Source organism: Geotrypetes seraphini, chromosome 2, assembly GCF_902459505.1.
Source record: "Geotrypetes seraphini chromosome 2, aGeoSer1.1, whole genome shotgun sequence".
Taxonomy (NCBI): Eukaryota; Metazoa; Chordata; class Amphibia; order Gymnophiona; family Dermophiidae; genus Geotrypetes; species Geotrypetes seraphini.
The window spans coordinates 408,066,365-408,079,415 of record NC_047085.1 but is presented as its reverse complement, the minus strand read 5'-3'; the positions used below and the strand labels follow the sequence as shown (position 1 = coordinate 408,079,415).

General features: G+C 42.7%; 1 protein-coding gene across 1 annotated transcript in view; it reads left to right on the top strand.

Moving 5' to 3' along the window:
* Positions 1–2,472: 2,472 nt before the first annotated feature.
* The window catches only part of SCIN (scinderin), a 182,002-nt gene continuing 171,423 nt past the window's right edge, over positions 2,473–13,051 (top strand). The window contains exon 1 of the mRNA XM_033931002.1: positions 2,473–2,784. Coding sequence (XP_033786893.1) covers positions 2,592–2,784 — 193 coding nt within the window. The 5' untranslated portion in view covers positions 2,473–2,591. The remainder of the gene's footprint in view (positions 2,785–13,051) is intronic.

Below are 13,051 nucleotides of genomic sequence, written 5' to 3'. Positions count from 1 at the left end.
TATTTATTTTTTTACTCCACAGTAGTCTAACTGTTTTATTATGCATCAACTGAATGTGCTTTATCTAGGATGATTTATGACCTTGGCATTTCACCTTGTGCAAACTCTGCTTCGTGTGAAAGTTTATTTAAATTTGGAATTAATGATATTATGTAATGCAAAGTAGCTCATTAGTGTCAAAAACAAGGATGTGCAAAAGTTTTTATGGACCCATTTCTCAAGAAATATAATGGATTCTCTTCTGAGCTTCAAAAAAGTCTCCACATTCACATTGCAGTGGTGGGAATAATAGGGATCTCAAAACCAAAATCAAAAGTAACCCTCACCCCGGGGTCTTTTGATCCTCGATGGTGTTGTAAGCTCTCTACTCCCATCCAACCCTGAGACAGGACATAACTGGAGATGCCAAGAGTGGAAAGCTCTATAACACAAGTGACAAACACAAGGCCCGTGGGCTGAATCCACCCCGCCTGGCCATTTTATGCGGCCCGCAGTGCCACCATCGGGTGTTTTATCTTCTGGCAGGCTCTCTCCTCCTCATTTCCGCTTTTTTCTTTAATGGATCAGATATGCCCCATTAAAAAACAACATGCCTGGCCCCCCGTCAATGACATCCCTCCCCAAAAACACCCTCACGAGCCAGCACCGAGAGATACCCCCAGCAGCAGTGAAAATTGGCAGGAGAACTACCCACTGTCTCCTGCCAAATGAACTCACCCTCCCTCCCCCGGTTGCAGAAAAAATGGCAGGAGGGTTGCCCACACCTTCCTGCCAACAGAGAACTCCCTTGAACCATCCTCAAAACTCCCCCTCCCCCCAAAACAAGGCAGGAGGGTTGCCCCTAAAACCCCCCCAACCCCCCCCATATCTTTGTGAGATATTGAGAGGAGGGATGCTCAGTCCCTACGGCTCTGAGGCTTACCAATCCAAAATGGCGGGCCTTCAACTCCCTAGTGCATCATGTGATGCATGGGGAGGGGCCTAATGCCCTGATTGGCTCCTCCTTTTGTACCCCGGGGTATAGAGAGAGTGGCCTAAGGCATCAGAGCCAATCAGACCCTTAGACCCCTCCCCATGCATCACATTATGCACCAGGGATGGCAAGGCCCACCATTTTGGATTGGCAAGCCTCAGAGCAGTAGGGGCTGAGTAGGCCTTGGAGCAGGAGGAACCGAGCATCCTTTCTGCTCTCAACTTCCAATAGTAGGAGGGAGTGGGCATCCCTCCTGCCTTTTTGAGGGGAGGTAGGGGTAGGGTAGGGGATCATTCGGGGGGGCATCTGGTGTGGAGGGGTGGCCTCTATTTTCAGGAGGGAGAGGGCATCCCTCCTGCTGATTTTCACTGGCATGGGAGGGAGTCCCAGTACTGGTTATAAATATTATATTAATTTTAGGGCTGAACTATCTGAATGATATATGACTGGTCTTGACCAGTTGCTTTTTTTCAAATCGCTAAAAGTGTTTGCCTTTTTTTTGTTAATCACATAAATGCCCCTCACTATCTCTCTTCACTTATATCCCCCTATGATCCCCTCCTCTCCCCCCCACCCCCGTGAGCTCTGTTCAGCTGGTAAGTCCCTCCTATCTGTGCCCTTCTTTTCAACTGTCAACTGTCAACTCCAGACTCCGTCCCTTCTGCCTTACTGCGCCATATGCTTGGAACAAGCTGCCCAAATCTCTATGGTGGGCTCCATCTCAGGCAGTGTTCAAGGCCCAGTTAAAAGCCCACCTCTTTGAAGTGCTTTTGACTCCTAACTCCTCTCACCTTGGGCTCTGCATCTCCAACCCTATATATGTCATATCTGTCTGTCCAAGTTAGATTGTAAGCTCTTCAGAGCAGGGACCGTCTATAAATGTTAAAATGTACAGCATTGCGCATACCTTTCAACGCTATATAAGTAATAAGTAGTAGTGGATGTGAGTAGAGCATCAATCGCTTGGCTAGTTTGCATGACATTTCAATATTAATGACCTTATTTGCAAGAGCGATCATGCAGAAAACAACGTGGTGAGCTGTTTTCTGCATCGGGTCAGCAAATGTGATTGTTGCTAAACCATCTAGGTCTCAGTTGGGGTAATCTTCTGGATGTATGTGCAGAGAATACAGGCAAAGTTACAAGTCATTTCTGTGCATAAACCTATGATTTATAAATGAAGATAGCTTTTAAATTCCACCCCCGAGCGTCCATATCTGTATATTTAGTATACGCACTGTAATATCATTCTTTTATTACCATGGATGAATCTATGAATAAGTGTGATTTTTAACCTCCTTTTAAAGAAACATTCATACACATTTGTTCATCGATACATGCATGCTTCATTGACTAGGCATATATGCATTCTTTCATGGACTTTGTCATCTCACCAGGTCTATGAGCCAAAAGGAAGGACACGCCTCTTCTGTATACAGTGTTTTATAAAGCTCTGCCTTTTACCCTGTGCTCGTGTTCCCACTGCTCTTACCACTGCTGATGTGCTCAGATCGTCAGTTCAAAAGCACAGCTGAAAGGACGGACCGCAGGTCTTAACCAGTCACTAGCAGATTTCTTTTGTTTTTGCTCAGTGAGGTTGATTTCAGCTTTAGGGAGCATGGTGTTGTACCACAGAGAGTTTGCTGGTGCTGGCCAGAAAAGTGGACTCCAGGTCTGGAGAGTTGAGAAAATGGATCTAGTACCAGTGCCGGAAATTTTATACGGCAATTTTTACACCGGGGATGCCTACCTGGTGTTGTATACTGTCAAGGAAAAGAATAACAACTTCTTTAATCTACATTTTTGGCTAGGTAAGTACTCAGAGACACTAAATTTATATACACAGAGGAAAAAAGAACCACTACAATATTGGGTCACTTTTTTTTTTTTTTTTCAAATTATAAACGTCTATGCTTTGGGACAAAGAAAATGTTAGTTTGGTTACATTTTGTACATTTTGGAATTTTCCTGGTTTCATAATTATGCATGATTTTTCTTTGCTGATAATCATGTATTTTGCTGTATTTAATAATTATATAATTTTACAGATAGAAAAACTTGCATACTTTATGATTCATCAACTGTTGTTACATAAACATTAAAAAAAAAAAAACACCATAGGTGTGTATTTGTTAAGCTGAGTCCAAACATGATGAAGAAATAACCCATGTAAAAGGTGTGATTTTTCTGCCTCACTCACCTTCATGAAAATGACAGCAGAATTCTAAAACTTGTAAGAACTAACTTAACCTTGCTTTGTGATACAATCCTAGTGGAAGCCAAAGGATTGGGTTTAATCTTTTCCTAGCCAAAAATATGTACAAAATGCTGAGTAAATTAGCAATGTCCTGGTTGATTTAATCACCAAACAACTGCCCCTCCCCCTTCTTAGAATGCAACAGGGTGAACCGTGACAAGGAAATGTCCTGAGGCGAGAAGAAACTGCAGGACATACAAGCGCTTCTAAACTTTCTCTGCAGCTGCTAATGTTCATTTCTTTTTACCTGAACAGACAGTTCCGCTCAGAACATGATATACAATCCAAAGGGAATTCTGAAACCACTTCCTCAAAGCGAGTCAGCGGTATTTGGGATTCTTCATTATTCTCCACACTTGGAAAGTATTAAATTTGTAATTTTTTCTTTTTTCTTTCTTTTTCTTTTTCTTTCTATGTCAATAACTTATGAATAATTTATAGCTTAAATATAGCTTATATATAGTAAATGTGGATTAAGAAGTGCATCACTTATCTTAAGTCCTTATCGGTTCCCCTTCCCGACGCGTTTCGGAACTCTTTTTCAAGGTCGGAGGAACGAAAGATAAGGGTTATCCTCAACCATAGTATTGCTGCCGCTGGTCAAGATGAAAAAGAAAAAGAAAAAATTACAAATGTAATACTTTCCAAGTGTGGGGAATAATGAAGAATCCCAAATACCGCTGACTCGCTTTGAGGAAGTGGTTTCAGAATTCCCTTTCGATTGTATATCATGTTCTGAGCGGAACTGTCTGTTCAGATTAATTTTTGACAAATATTAGTGAGTCAATTTATTTTGGCATTTCTTTTTACACCACATAAAGGGGTCCTTTTATTAAGGTGAGCTAAATGCTAAGATGCCCATAGGAATATAATGGATGTCTTAGCATTTAGCTACACTAATCTTTAGTAAATCAGTTAGCACACCTTAATAAAAGGACCCCAAAACTAGTTAGCTTCTATCAGATCCCTTTGCTGCTCTAGTCCTTGTGTGTAGATCCTTCATGCATTTAGAAATATACAGGACACTTAGGGCTCCTTTTACGAAGCCGCGTTAGCAGTTTAACGCGTGTAATCTAGCCCTTACTGTCTAGAGCAGGGGTGCCCAAAAGATCGATTGTGATCGACCAGTAGATCGCAAAGGCAACACGAGTCGATCATGGAGCCCATCCCAGGCTCTGCAATAGACTCGCATTGTTGAGCTTGTTGAGGACCTGCAAAGGGACCTGGACAAGCTGGAAGACTGGGCAAACAAATGGCAAATGCGCTTTAACGTGGAAAAATGCAAGGTCATGCATATAGGGAAAAGGAACCCGTTGTTCAACTACAAATTGGGGGGGGCATTGCTGGGAGACAGCAGTCTAGAGAGAGACTTGGGTGTGCTGGTAGATGCATCACTGAAGCCATCTGCGCAGTGCGCAGCAGCCTCGAAAAAAGCCAACAGGATGCTGGGCATCATAAAGAGGGGCATAACAACCAGGACGCGGGAAGTCATCATGCCATTGTATCGAGCGATGGTGCGTCCACATCTGGAATACTGCGTTCAATATTGGTCGCCGTACCTCAAGAAGGACATGGCAGTACTTGAGAGAGTCCAAAGGAGAGCAACGAAACTGGTAAGGGGGCTGGAACACTGCCCGTACGCCGAGAGGTTGGATAGGCTGGGGCTTTTCTCTCTGGAAAAAAGGAGGCTCAGGGGAGATATGATAGAGACCTTCAAGATCATGAGGGGCATAGAGAGGGTGGATAGGGACAGATTCTTCAGGCTGAAGGGGACAACAGGTACGAGGGGGCATTCGGAGAAACTGAAGGGAGATAGGTTCAAAACAAATGCAAGGAAGTTTTTTTTCACCCAAAGGGTCGTGGACACCTGGAATGCGCTACCGGAGGAAGTGATCAGGCAGAGTACGGTACAGGGATTCAAACAGGGATTGGACGGATTCCTGAGGGATAAAGGGATCGTGGGATACTGAGAGAGGTGCTGGGATGTAACACAGGTATAGAAAGCAAACCAGGTAATAAGTATAGAAACCCAACCAGGTAGTGCATGTGCAAGACCAGAGGGTTAGGACTTCGATGGGAAGATAGGACTCAATGGGAAACCAAGGTGGCAAGGGGGCCCCTTCTGGTGATTCAGACAGGTCGTGACCTGTTTGGGCCGCCGCGGGAGCGGACTGCTGGGCAGGATGGACCTATGGTCTGACCCGGCGGAGGCACTGCTTATGTTCTTATGTTATGTTCTTATGCCTTTGTGTTCTGTTCTCCCTGATTACCTGATGCCAGGTCAGGCGCGTACAAGTTCCGGGTCCACAGCCTTCCTCCCCTGACGTCAATCGCTGCCTGGCTGGCCAGGAACTTCCTCTTCAATGTCAGAATTGATGTCGGGGAGGTGGGGGGAGGCTGTGGGCCCGGTGCATGTGCGCAACTGGCCTGGTGGCAGTGGCTTGGGGGGGGCAAGGAGAGAGAAAGACAGACAGATAGAAAGAAAGAAAGGAGGGCAGGAGAGAGAAAGAAAGAAAGAAAGAAAGAAAGAAATGGGGCAGGGAGAAAGAAAAAGAAAGAGAGGGAGGGTGGAAATTTTGGGTTGGATAGTATTATCTTATATTGAAGAGTACCAGTGTGACTGTTTATGTTATGGGGTGGGGATTTGGCTATCTGGTGTATTTGCCATTGTGAAAATTCAATAAAACTTGTTAAAGTAAAAATTTAAAAAAGAAAGAAAGGGGAGGGGGCAAGGAGAGAGGAAGGAAAAGTTAGACTGATGGAGGGACCGAGAGAGATGTTGGTTGGGGAATGGAATGAGGTCTAGAGGTAGAAAGAAAGGCAGAAAGAAAGAAATATTGGATTTACAGTCAGAAGAACGAAGTGCAACCAGAGAATCATGAAATCACCAGACAGCAAAGGTAGGAAAAATGATTTTATTTTAAATTTAGTGATCAAAATGTGTCCAAATTTATATCTGCTGTCTATATTTTGCACTATAGCCCCTTTTACTAAACCGGGATAGTAGTTTTCAGTGCAGGGAGCCTAAGAGCGTCGGGAGCAGCACGGGGCATTCAGCGCAGCTCCCTGTGCTAAAAACTGCTATTGCGGTTCAGTAAAAGGGGAGGGGGTATATTTGTCTATTTTTGTATAGTTGTTACTGAGTGACATTGCATATTTTAAAGTCATCTTGCCTTGACCACTTTGAAAAAAATCCCGAATATATATGATAATTAACATTTTCTCTGCGTACAGTGTGCTTTGTGTTTTTTAAAATTTTATTGTTGGTAGATCATTTTGACTTGGTCATTTTAAAAGTAGCTCGCAAGCCAAGAATGTGTGGGCACCCCTGGTCTAGAGTGAAGGAGTAGCCCAGTGGGCTAATAAGTAGGCTGTAAGCCAGAGAGATCAGCATACAAATCCCATGCAGTCCTTGTGGCCTTGGGCAAATAAATTAACTCTTCATTATCTCAGGTACAAACTTAAGGGCCACTTCATTAAACTGCCTAAGAAAGTGCTTAGAGCCAGATTCAACAACTGGTGTTGGTTTCGGCCGGTGCCTCCAAAACCGACGCCAGCCATGTGCCAATCATATACCGGCGCCAGTTGCAGAATTGTGGCCACATGAAAAGTAGACGCCGTTAATGTAGGCCAGGATCTTTTACTGGCTTACATTAACGACGTCTATTTTACATGAGAATCGCATCCACAGGATTCTTCTGTCGGTAGGGTTACCAGACGTCTGGATTTCACCGGACATGTCCTCCTTTTGAGGACATGTCCGGGGGTCCAGATGGCTTTTCAAAACCCGGCACTTTGTCCAGGATTTGAAAATCTTTCCTCCACATCGCGTCGAGCAGGAGGGCATCCGCGCATTCGTGAATGTCCTCCTGATCGACGAGGGTGGGTGGGGATGGGATTGGGGGCAGGGCTGGGGTGTGACGTGGTGGGAACAGAAAATCTGGTAACCCTACCTAACAGTGTCTATAATCACTTCTGGTGCAAGCCATGACCACTTTGACCACAGGTGCCTCAGTGGACAGGACAATGGCAACCTGTTCTGTAGGCACCTACATTTTTTTTTTAAATTAGCTTTAATAATTAATAATTTATTAGAGAACCCAGTGGCATTATCCTATGATACTGTGATATTTGGTATGGATATAAGAGCAAAAAGTCAGATTTCTGCGAATAACAATAAATTATTACTAATAATGACAGGGGTTGCCATTCAACAAATCACATATAATTGGAAAGACTGGAGGAGATTAAATTATAACTTTTGGTGGAATACTTTATGCCATATCTATAAAATGGAAAGATTTATTGCGTTACAAAAGGGATATTTTAAGAAATTTCAGGATGTGTGGAAACCATTAACAAAATATTGTCAGGATTAAGTAAAATTATTTCCCTTATGTTTATCAGTTTATGAGGTAGGGAGGGGGGTATTTTATTATTACATATATCATACAATAATGGAGTATATGGTTGGGAGGGATGGGCGAGGGGTGGGGATAAGAATCTATGTAATATACCAATGATTGTTTATAAGTGATGTACTTATTGTTACTGTGAATGAAAATATTAACACTTAATGTAATTTGTGAAAATGAATAAAGAATTATTAAAAAAAATAAAATAAAATAAAATTAGCTTTTAATTGGTTTTTAAACAACATGGTCAATCACTGCATCATTTATCGTCAATTACATCAGTTAAGTTAGGTGGTGGTAGGATGCCTACATTTGTTGTCCCTACGAGAATCAGGGCTTCAGTGCATTCCTATGCAGTGCTAACTTTATCCACATACCTAGCTTGTTAGTTGACAGAATATTAATCCTAACTGACTGTGTTTCTGCCCACTCTACCCCCCAGACCACCCTTGCCAGTTATAGCTGGTATTCAGCAGCACTATACATTAAGTCCACTGAGTATTGGCAGCTGGCCAGCTCATTGGGGTTTAACCAGTCAGGAGCCTCTTGGCCTAGTTAAACTCCTTTGAATATCAACCCCAATATGTTTTCTACACTCATCCCAGACAGCATGTTTAGGTGACACTCTGAGCCTATCTCTACCATTGGACAGCAGTGGTTGCCAGAAAGGGAGAATTGTTGGGCATGAGTGTGTGAGTGAGAGGGAAAGAGATGGAGCGCATGGGGAAGGAAAGAAAGAAAGAGGAAAATTGGGCATAGAGAGAGAGAGGAGTGAGGTAGAGATGCATGAGGAATAAAAGGAGAAGAGGGAGAAATGTTGGATGTGGCAGTAGAAGGAGTGGGAGAGATGCACCCTGGATCTCTCTCTCTCTCTTTCTTTCCCCACTCGCTCTGCAACATGGGAGGGAATGAAGAGACAGTCTGTTTTTCTATAGTTGTTACTGAGGTGACAATGCATATTTTAAAAGTCATCTGCCTTGACCTCTTTGGAAAAAAAAAATTGAATATCAATGATAATTAACATTTTCTCTGCGTTGTGGTTTTTTTTTAATTTTGTGGTTACTATTATGTATTAATAGTGTGTATATGAAAAATGGATGGATGAAATTGCATTACAATTAGTACTATTATGGGGGTAGGGTCTGGGACGGAGCTTGCGGGTGTCTGGGGTGGAGGTTGGGCGGGGGTACTCAGTTGATATGTGTTAGACTTAGGGGCTACTTGGCTTGAAGAAGTTGAGAAACTCTGGCATATATATGGCATTGCATGTCATTACCAAACAAAAATGAGCTGATAAAAACATATTTTGGCCCTGATTCTATAAATTGCACCTAAGACACAGGCACTGGGGAAAATGGTGCATAGCACCTGTCAATCTTCATGTAGGCACTGTTTATAGAATTGCACAAGCAGTGCTTAAAGTGGATTAGGGCACTGGTAGGTGCCTGAATCGTAGGTGCCCCCTATTTTTTGGGACTAAATACCAACACCTAAGTCTACTTTAGGTGCCTACATGCAAAACATACCCAAGATCTGCTCATGACCGTGCCTACTGTCGGGCTAGGTGCCTATCACCCAAATCATTTTAATTTTAGCTAATAATAAAGTGCTAATTGCTTGTTATCGGCACAGATTAAGCATTTTAAATAATTATCCCCTCCTTGTATGAAGCCGTGTTAGTGTTTTCTATCGTCGGCCGTAGCAGTAAAACGTCCGACGCTCATAGGAATTCTATGAGCGTCAGAGCTTATACCGCCATGGCCAGAGATAAAAAAAACGCTAATGCAGTTTCATAAAAGGGGGGTGGGGGTTGTTAGATGCCTAGATTGGCTAGGCAAGCCAGTCCAGGGAAATCTCTTTGAAAATACTGCACACTATGTAGCCAGCGGGTGCACTATTTCAGAAAGAGGGTGCACTCTTTCTCAGTACTGGAACCAGCGTGCATGTGAGAACTATTGTGCATGTGCAAACTAGTGCGTACATTCAATCATTTGCATGCATGCACACCCTGTTGGGAAAAGTCCGCCCTCTTTCTGAAATATTGCACTCTTGGCCCACATTCCCCCAAATTCTATATATGGTGTCCAAAAAAATCAGTGCTGCCTAAAACCGCAGTTAGCATGATTTTACAAGGACTGAGTACCTTATATAGAATTGTTCTGAGTGGCTGTGTGCAGTGGTTAGAGCTACAGCCCCAGCACCCTGGGGTTGTGGGTTCAAATCCCACACTGCACCTTGTGACCCTGGGCAAGTCACTTAATCCCCCAGTGCCCCAGGTACATTAAATAGAGTGTGAGCCCGCCACGACAGATAGGCAAAATGCTTTATAATCTGCATAGAATTGTAGGATATGCAGAATATAAATAGTTAAATAATAGTAATCACAAAACTTAGGCACTAAGGCCCAATCCATTTAGGTCGGCTAAAACCAGGCTTAAATGCCTGTGCCTAAGCTGTGCATGGATTGGGCGCATTTTATATCAATGTGCATAACTTTTAGGAACACCCATGATCTTCCCCCTGGCCACACCCCGTTTACAAATCCATGCACTGCAACTGGCGCATATTTTTTTAGAGGCTTGTTTTTTCAGAGTTGGGCCTGGAACTTTTAATTAGTGTCAATTAGCATCAGTTATGAGGATGTTAATTGCCAATTATCAACACTGATTAGACTAATTAATCAATTAAGTTGTGCGCATAAAACAGCTGTGTGCGCCAATTTGCACGCACAGCTTAAGGCACCGTATACAGAATTGGGGAGGATAGTGTGTACTATATCAAAAGACTGCACTATTGTTGGCAAAGGCAAAATGGCCAAACAAAAACATGACAAAAATGTCCATCCATGAGACGAGAAATGACACAGAGTGAAAACCTCTGGCTGCCCATCCCTATTATTAGCATTATCTGAAGAGCACTAGCAGGGGTGCACACTTAGAAAATTACACAGACATATAGAATTAATGGTTTCTGTTCCATGGAGCTTAAAATCTAGCCAAGACAGACAGATAAGATACACAACTGGAAATACATATGAGGTTTTGAGTTAAGAGAGAAACTTACTGCTCTTCAGACAAGGGCTCATGTAAACTAACTGGATAAAGCAGAAAAATGAAAAGCAGAGTTGGGGAATGTATAGGTGAGGTGAGGGAAGAATTTGAGGTAGGTCACTGAGCAGAAGTCTCTCTGTACTGTATATTCAGTCTTCATATTTCCTTCCTGTTCCTATAAATAAAACAAGCGAGAGTCCACTTCCAGTCAGCTCTTCAGAAAGGCCCCTTTGTTTGTCATGAGAAAGCAGAACTGAAAACCAAGCCTCCACTAAAAGTCTGAAATAACTTTTATATCTGGTACAGTTTCCCAGCGATATGATTTGTACAATATTAAATCAAAGTTCATTTGTTTCAGTTAATTAGACTCTCAGCAAACCTCAATTTGACTCTAATTCTTTTTGGTTAAGATCATTAGCAAGTCGATTCTCAAACCTACTGCCAGTGTCAAGACCGGTTAGCACGGGAATAGCATGCATATTAATCTACACAGAATGCTCAGAGGGCTTCAGCGCAGGAATGTGTATACCTGAGATGGCCACAAATTGCATTTAAATGTAGTCACATATATGTTTTAAGTAACCTCCTCTTCTTTTAAACTGCGCTAGCAGTTTTTAGCACAGAGAGCCGTGCTGAATGGCCTGCGCTGCTCCCGATGCTCATAGGAACTCTATGAGCATTGGGAGCAGTGCGGGCCATTCAGCGGGCCCCACGCACTAGAACCTGCTAGCACAGTTGAATAGAAGAGGCCCTAAGTAATTAGTTTATTTGATATACCGCATAGATATACTGCATTGTTAGATCAAGGCGGTTAACAAATTTTAAATAATAGGCACATTAAAACTCCCCTCTCTGTCCCAATTGGGCTCACTATCTAAACTAAGTGCCTTGGAGGAAAACAATACTTCTGTAAAAGATTAATTAGGAAAAGAGAGAAAGAAAAAGAACCCCCAGAGAATATATAGGATATAATTATAAGGAACCCAGTATTTAAAAAGTCATAAGAATATAATAACAAAATAAATATATAAATTGCAATCAATCAAAATTGAAAATGAAAAGAAAAAGGTAGAAAAAAATAATTAAGTAAAAATCAAATCAAACAAAAAACAATCCGAAGGGCTCCTTTTACAAAGGCACGCTAACAGTTTAACGCGCGTAACAGCGCACACTAAACCGCCGGCGGAGCTAGCTGCCACTGCCTCCTCTTGAGCAGGCAGTAGTTTTTCAGCCAGCGCGGGGGTTGGCGCGTGATGAAAAGTTGCGCGCGTTAAACCCCGCTAGCGCGGCTTTGTAAAAGGAGCTCTTAATGTTAATGATGTCAGGTTCCATGACCTCACAATGATCAGAGAAAAGCACACAAACAAAACCTGCTCTTGCCGCTGGAGACCTACAACCAGCTTCATGCTGCTGGTGGAGGGTTTGAAAAGACATTTTTTTTTTTATTACCAGTTTAAAATTTGCTTGTTTTGATTTCTTTTGGAAGTAAAAGAAAGCCTGTGCAAGCCTGTAAAACGCCGGTACTGCAAAAGAAACGTGTGCGAGTCCAAACCCAAAAGTGAAAGTACACATTGGCACCTGCTTTCTGTGCTTACGTATAAGCCTTTCAAATAAAAAAAATTGAAAATCTTATCTTTAAAGGCACAGAACAGCGGTGTCAATGGGTGCTTCATATTCAGGTCTGCTTAATGCATGCACACAAGAAAAGAATGACATGGGGACAAATTTGTCCCCATCCCCGCAGGATCTATTCACAGAGAAAGGTAGGGGAGGGTCATTAGGGTGGGCAGACTAGATGGGCCGTGGCCCTTATCTGCCGTCTATTTCTATGTTTCTATGTTTCTATGAACTCAATTTCCCCGTCCTGTCTTTGCAAGTTTTGTTCCTGTCCCTGTCTCTGCCCCATTCCTTTAAGTTCTGCCTTAACTGCACAAGCCTCGAACACATGGTTTTAAAGTGTTTGAGGCTTGTGCAGATGAGGATGCAGTTTGCAGGAATGGGTCCGGGTCAGGAATAAAACTCACAGGGATGGGATGGGAAAATGAGTCTCGCGGGGACGGGGGAAAATTTGTCCCCGTGTCGGTCTCTACTATAAAAGTCTTCTGCACATGCACCAAGCACATTCCTGCTTCTTGCTTTTGCTTTTACAGTGTGCATATACACTTCTCCCTCCGTATTTTCAGGGGTTAGGAGCAAAGCAGGCCCACGAATACAAAAAAAACATAAATAACTTTTCGATCATATTCGCGAGATTGTGGTTAAACCCCTCACAAATACCATGAAATCGTGAATAAAACTTATTTTTGTTATTTGCGATTGTTTGCCCAACCATGCTGAAGCAAGTGCTGAAAAAAAA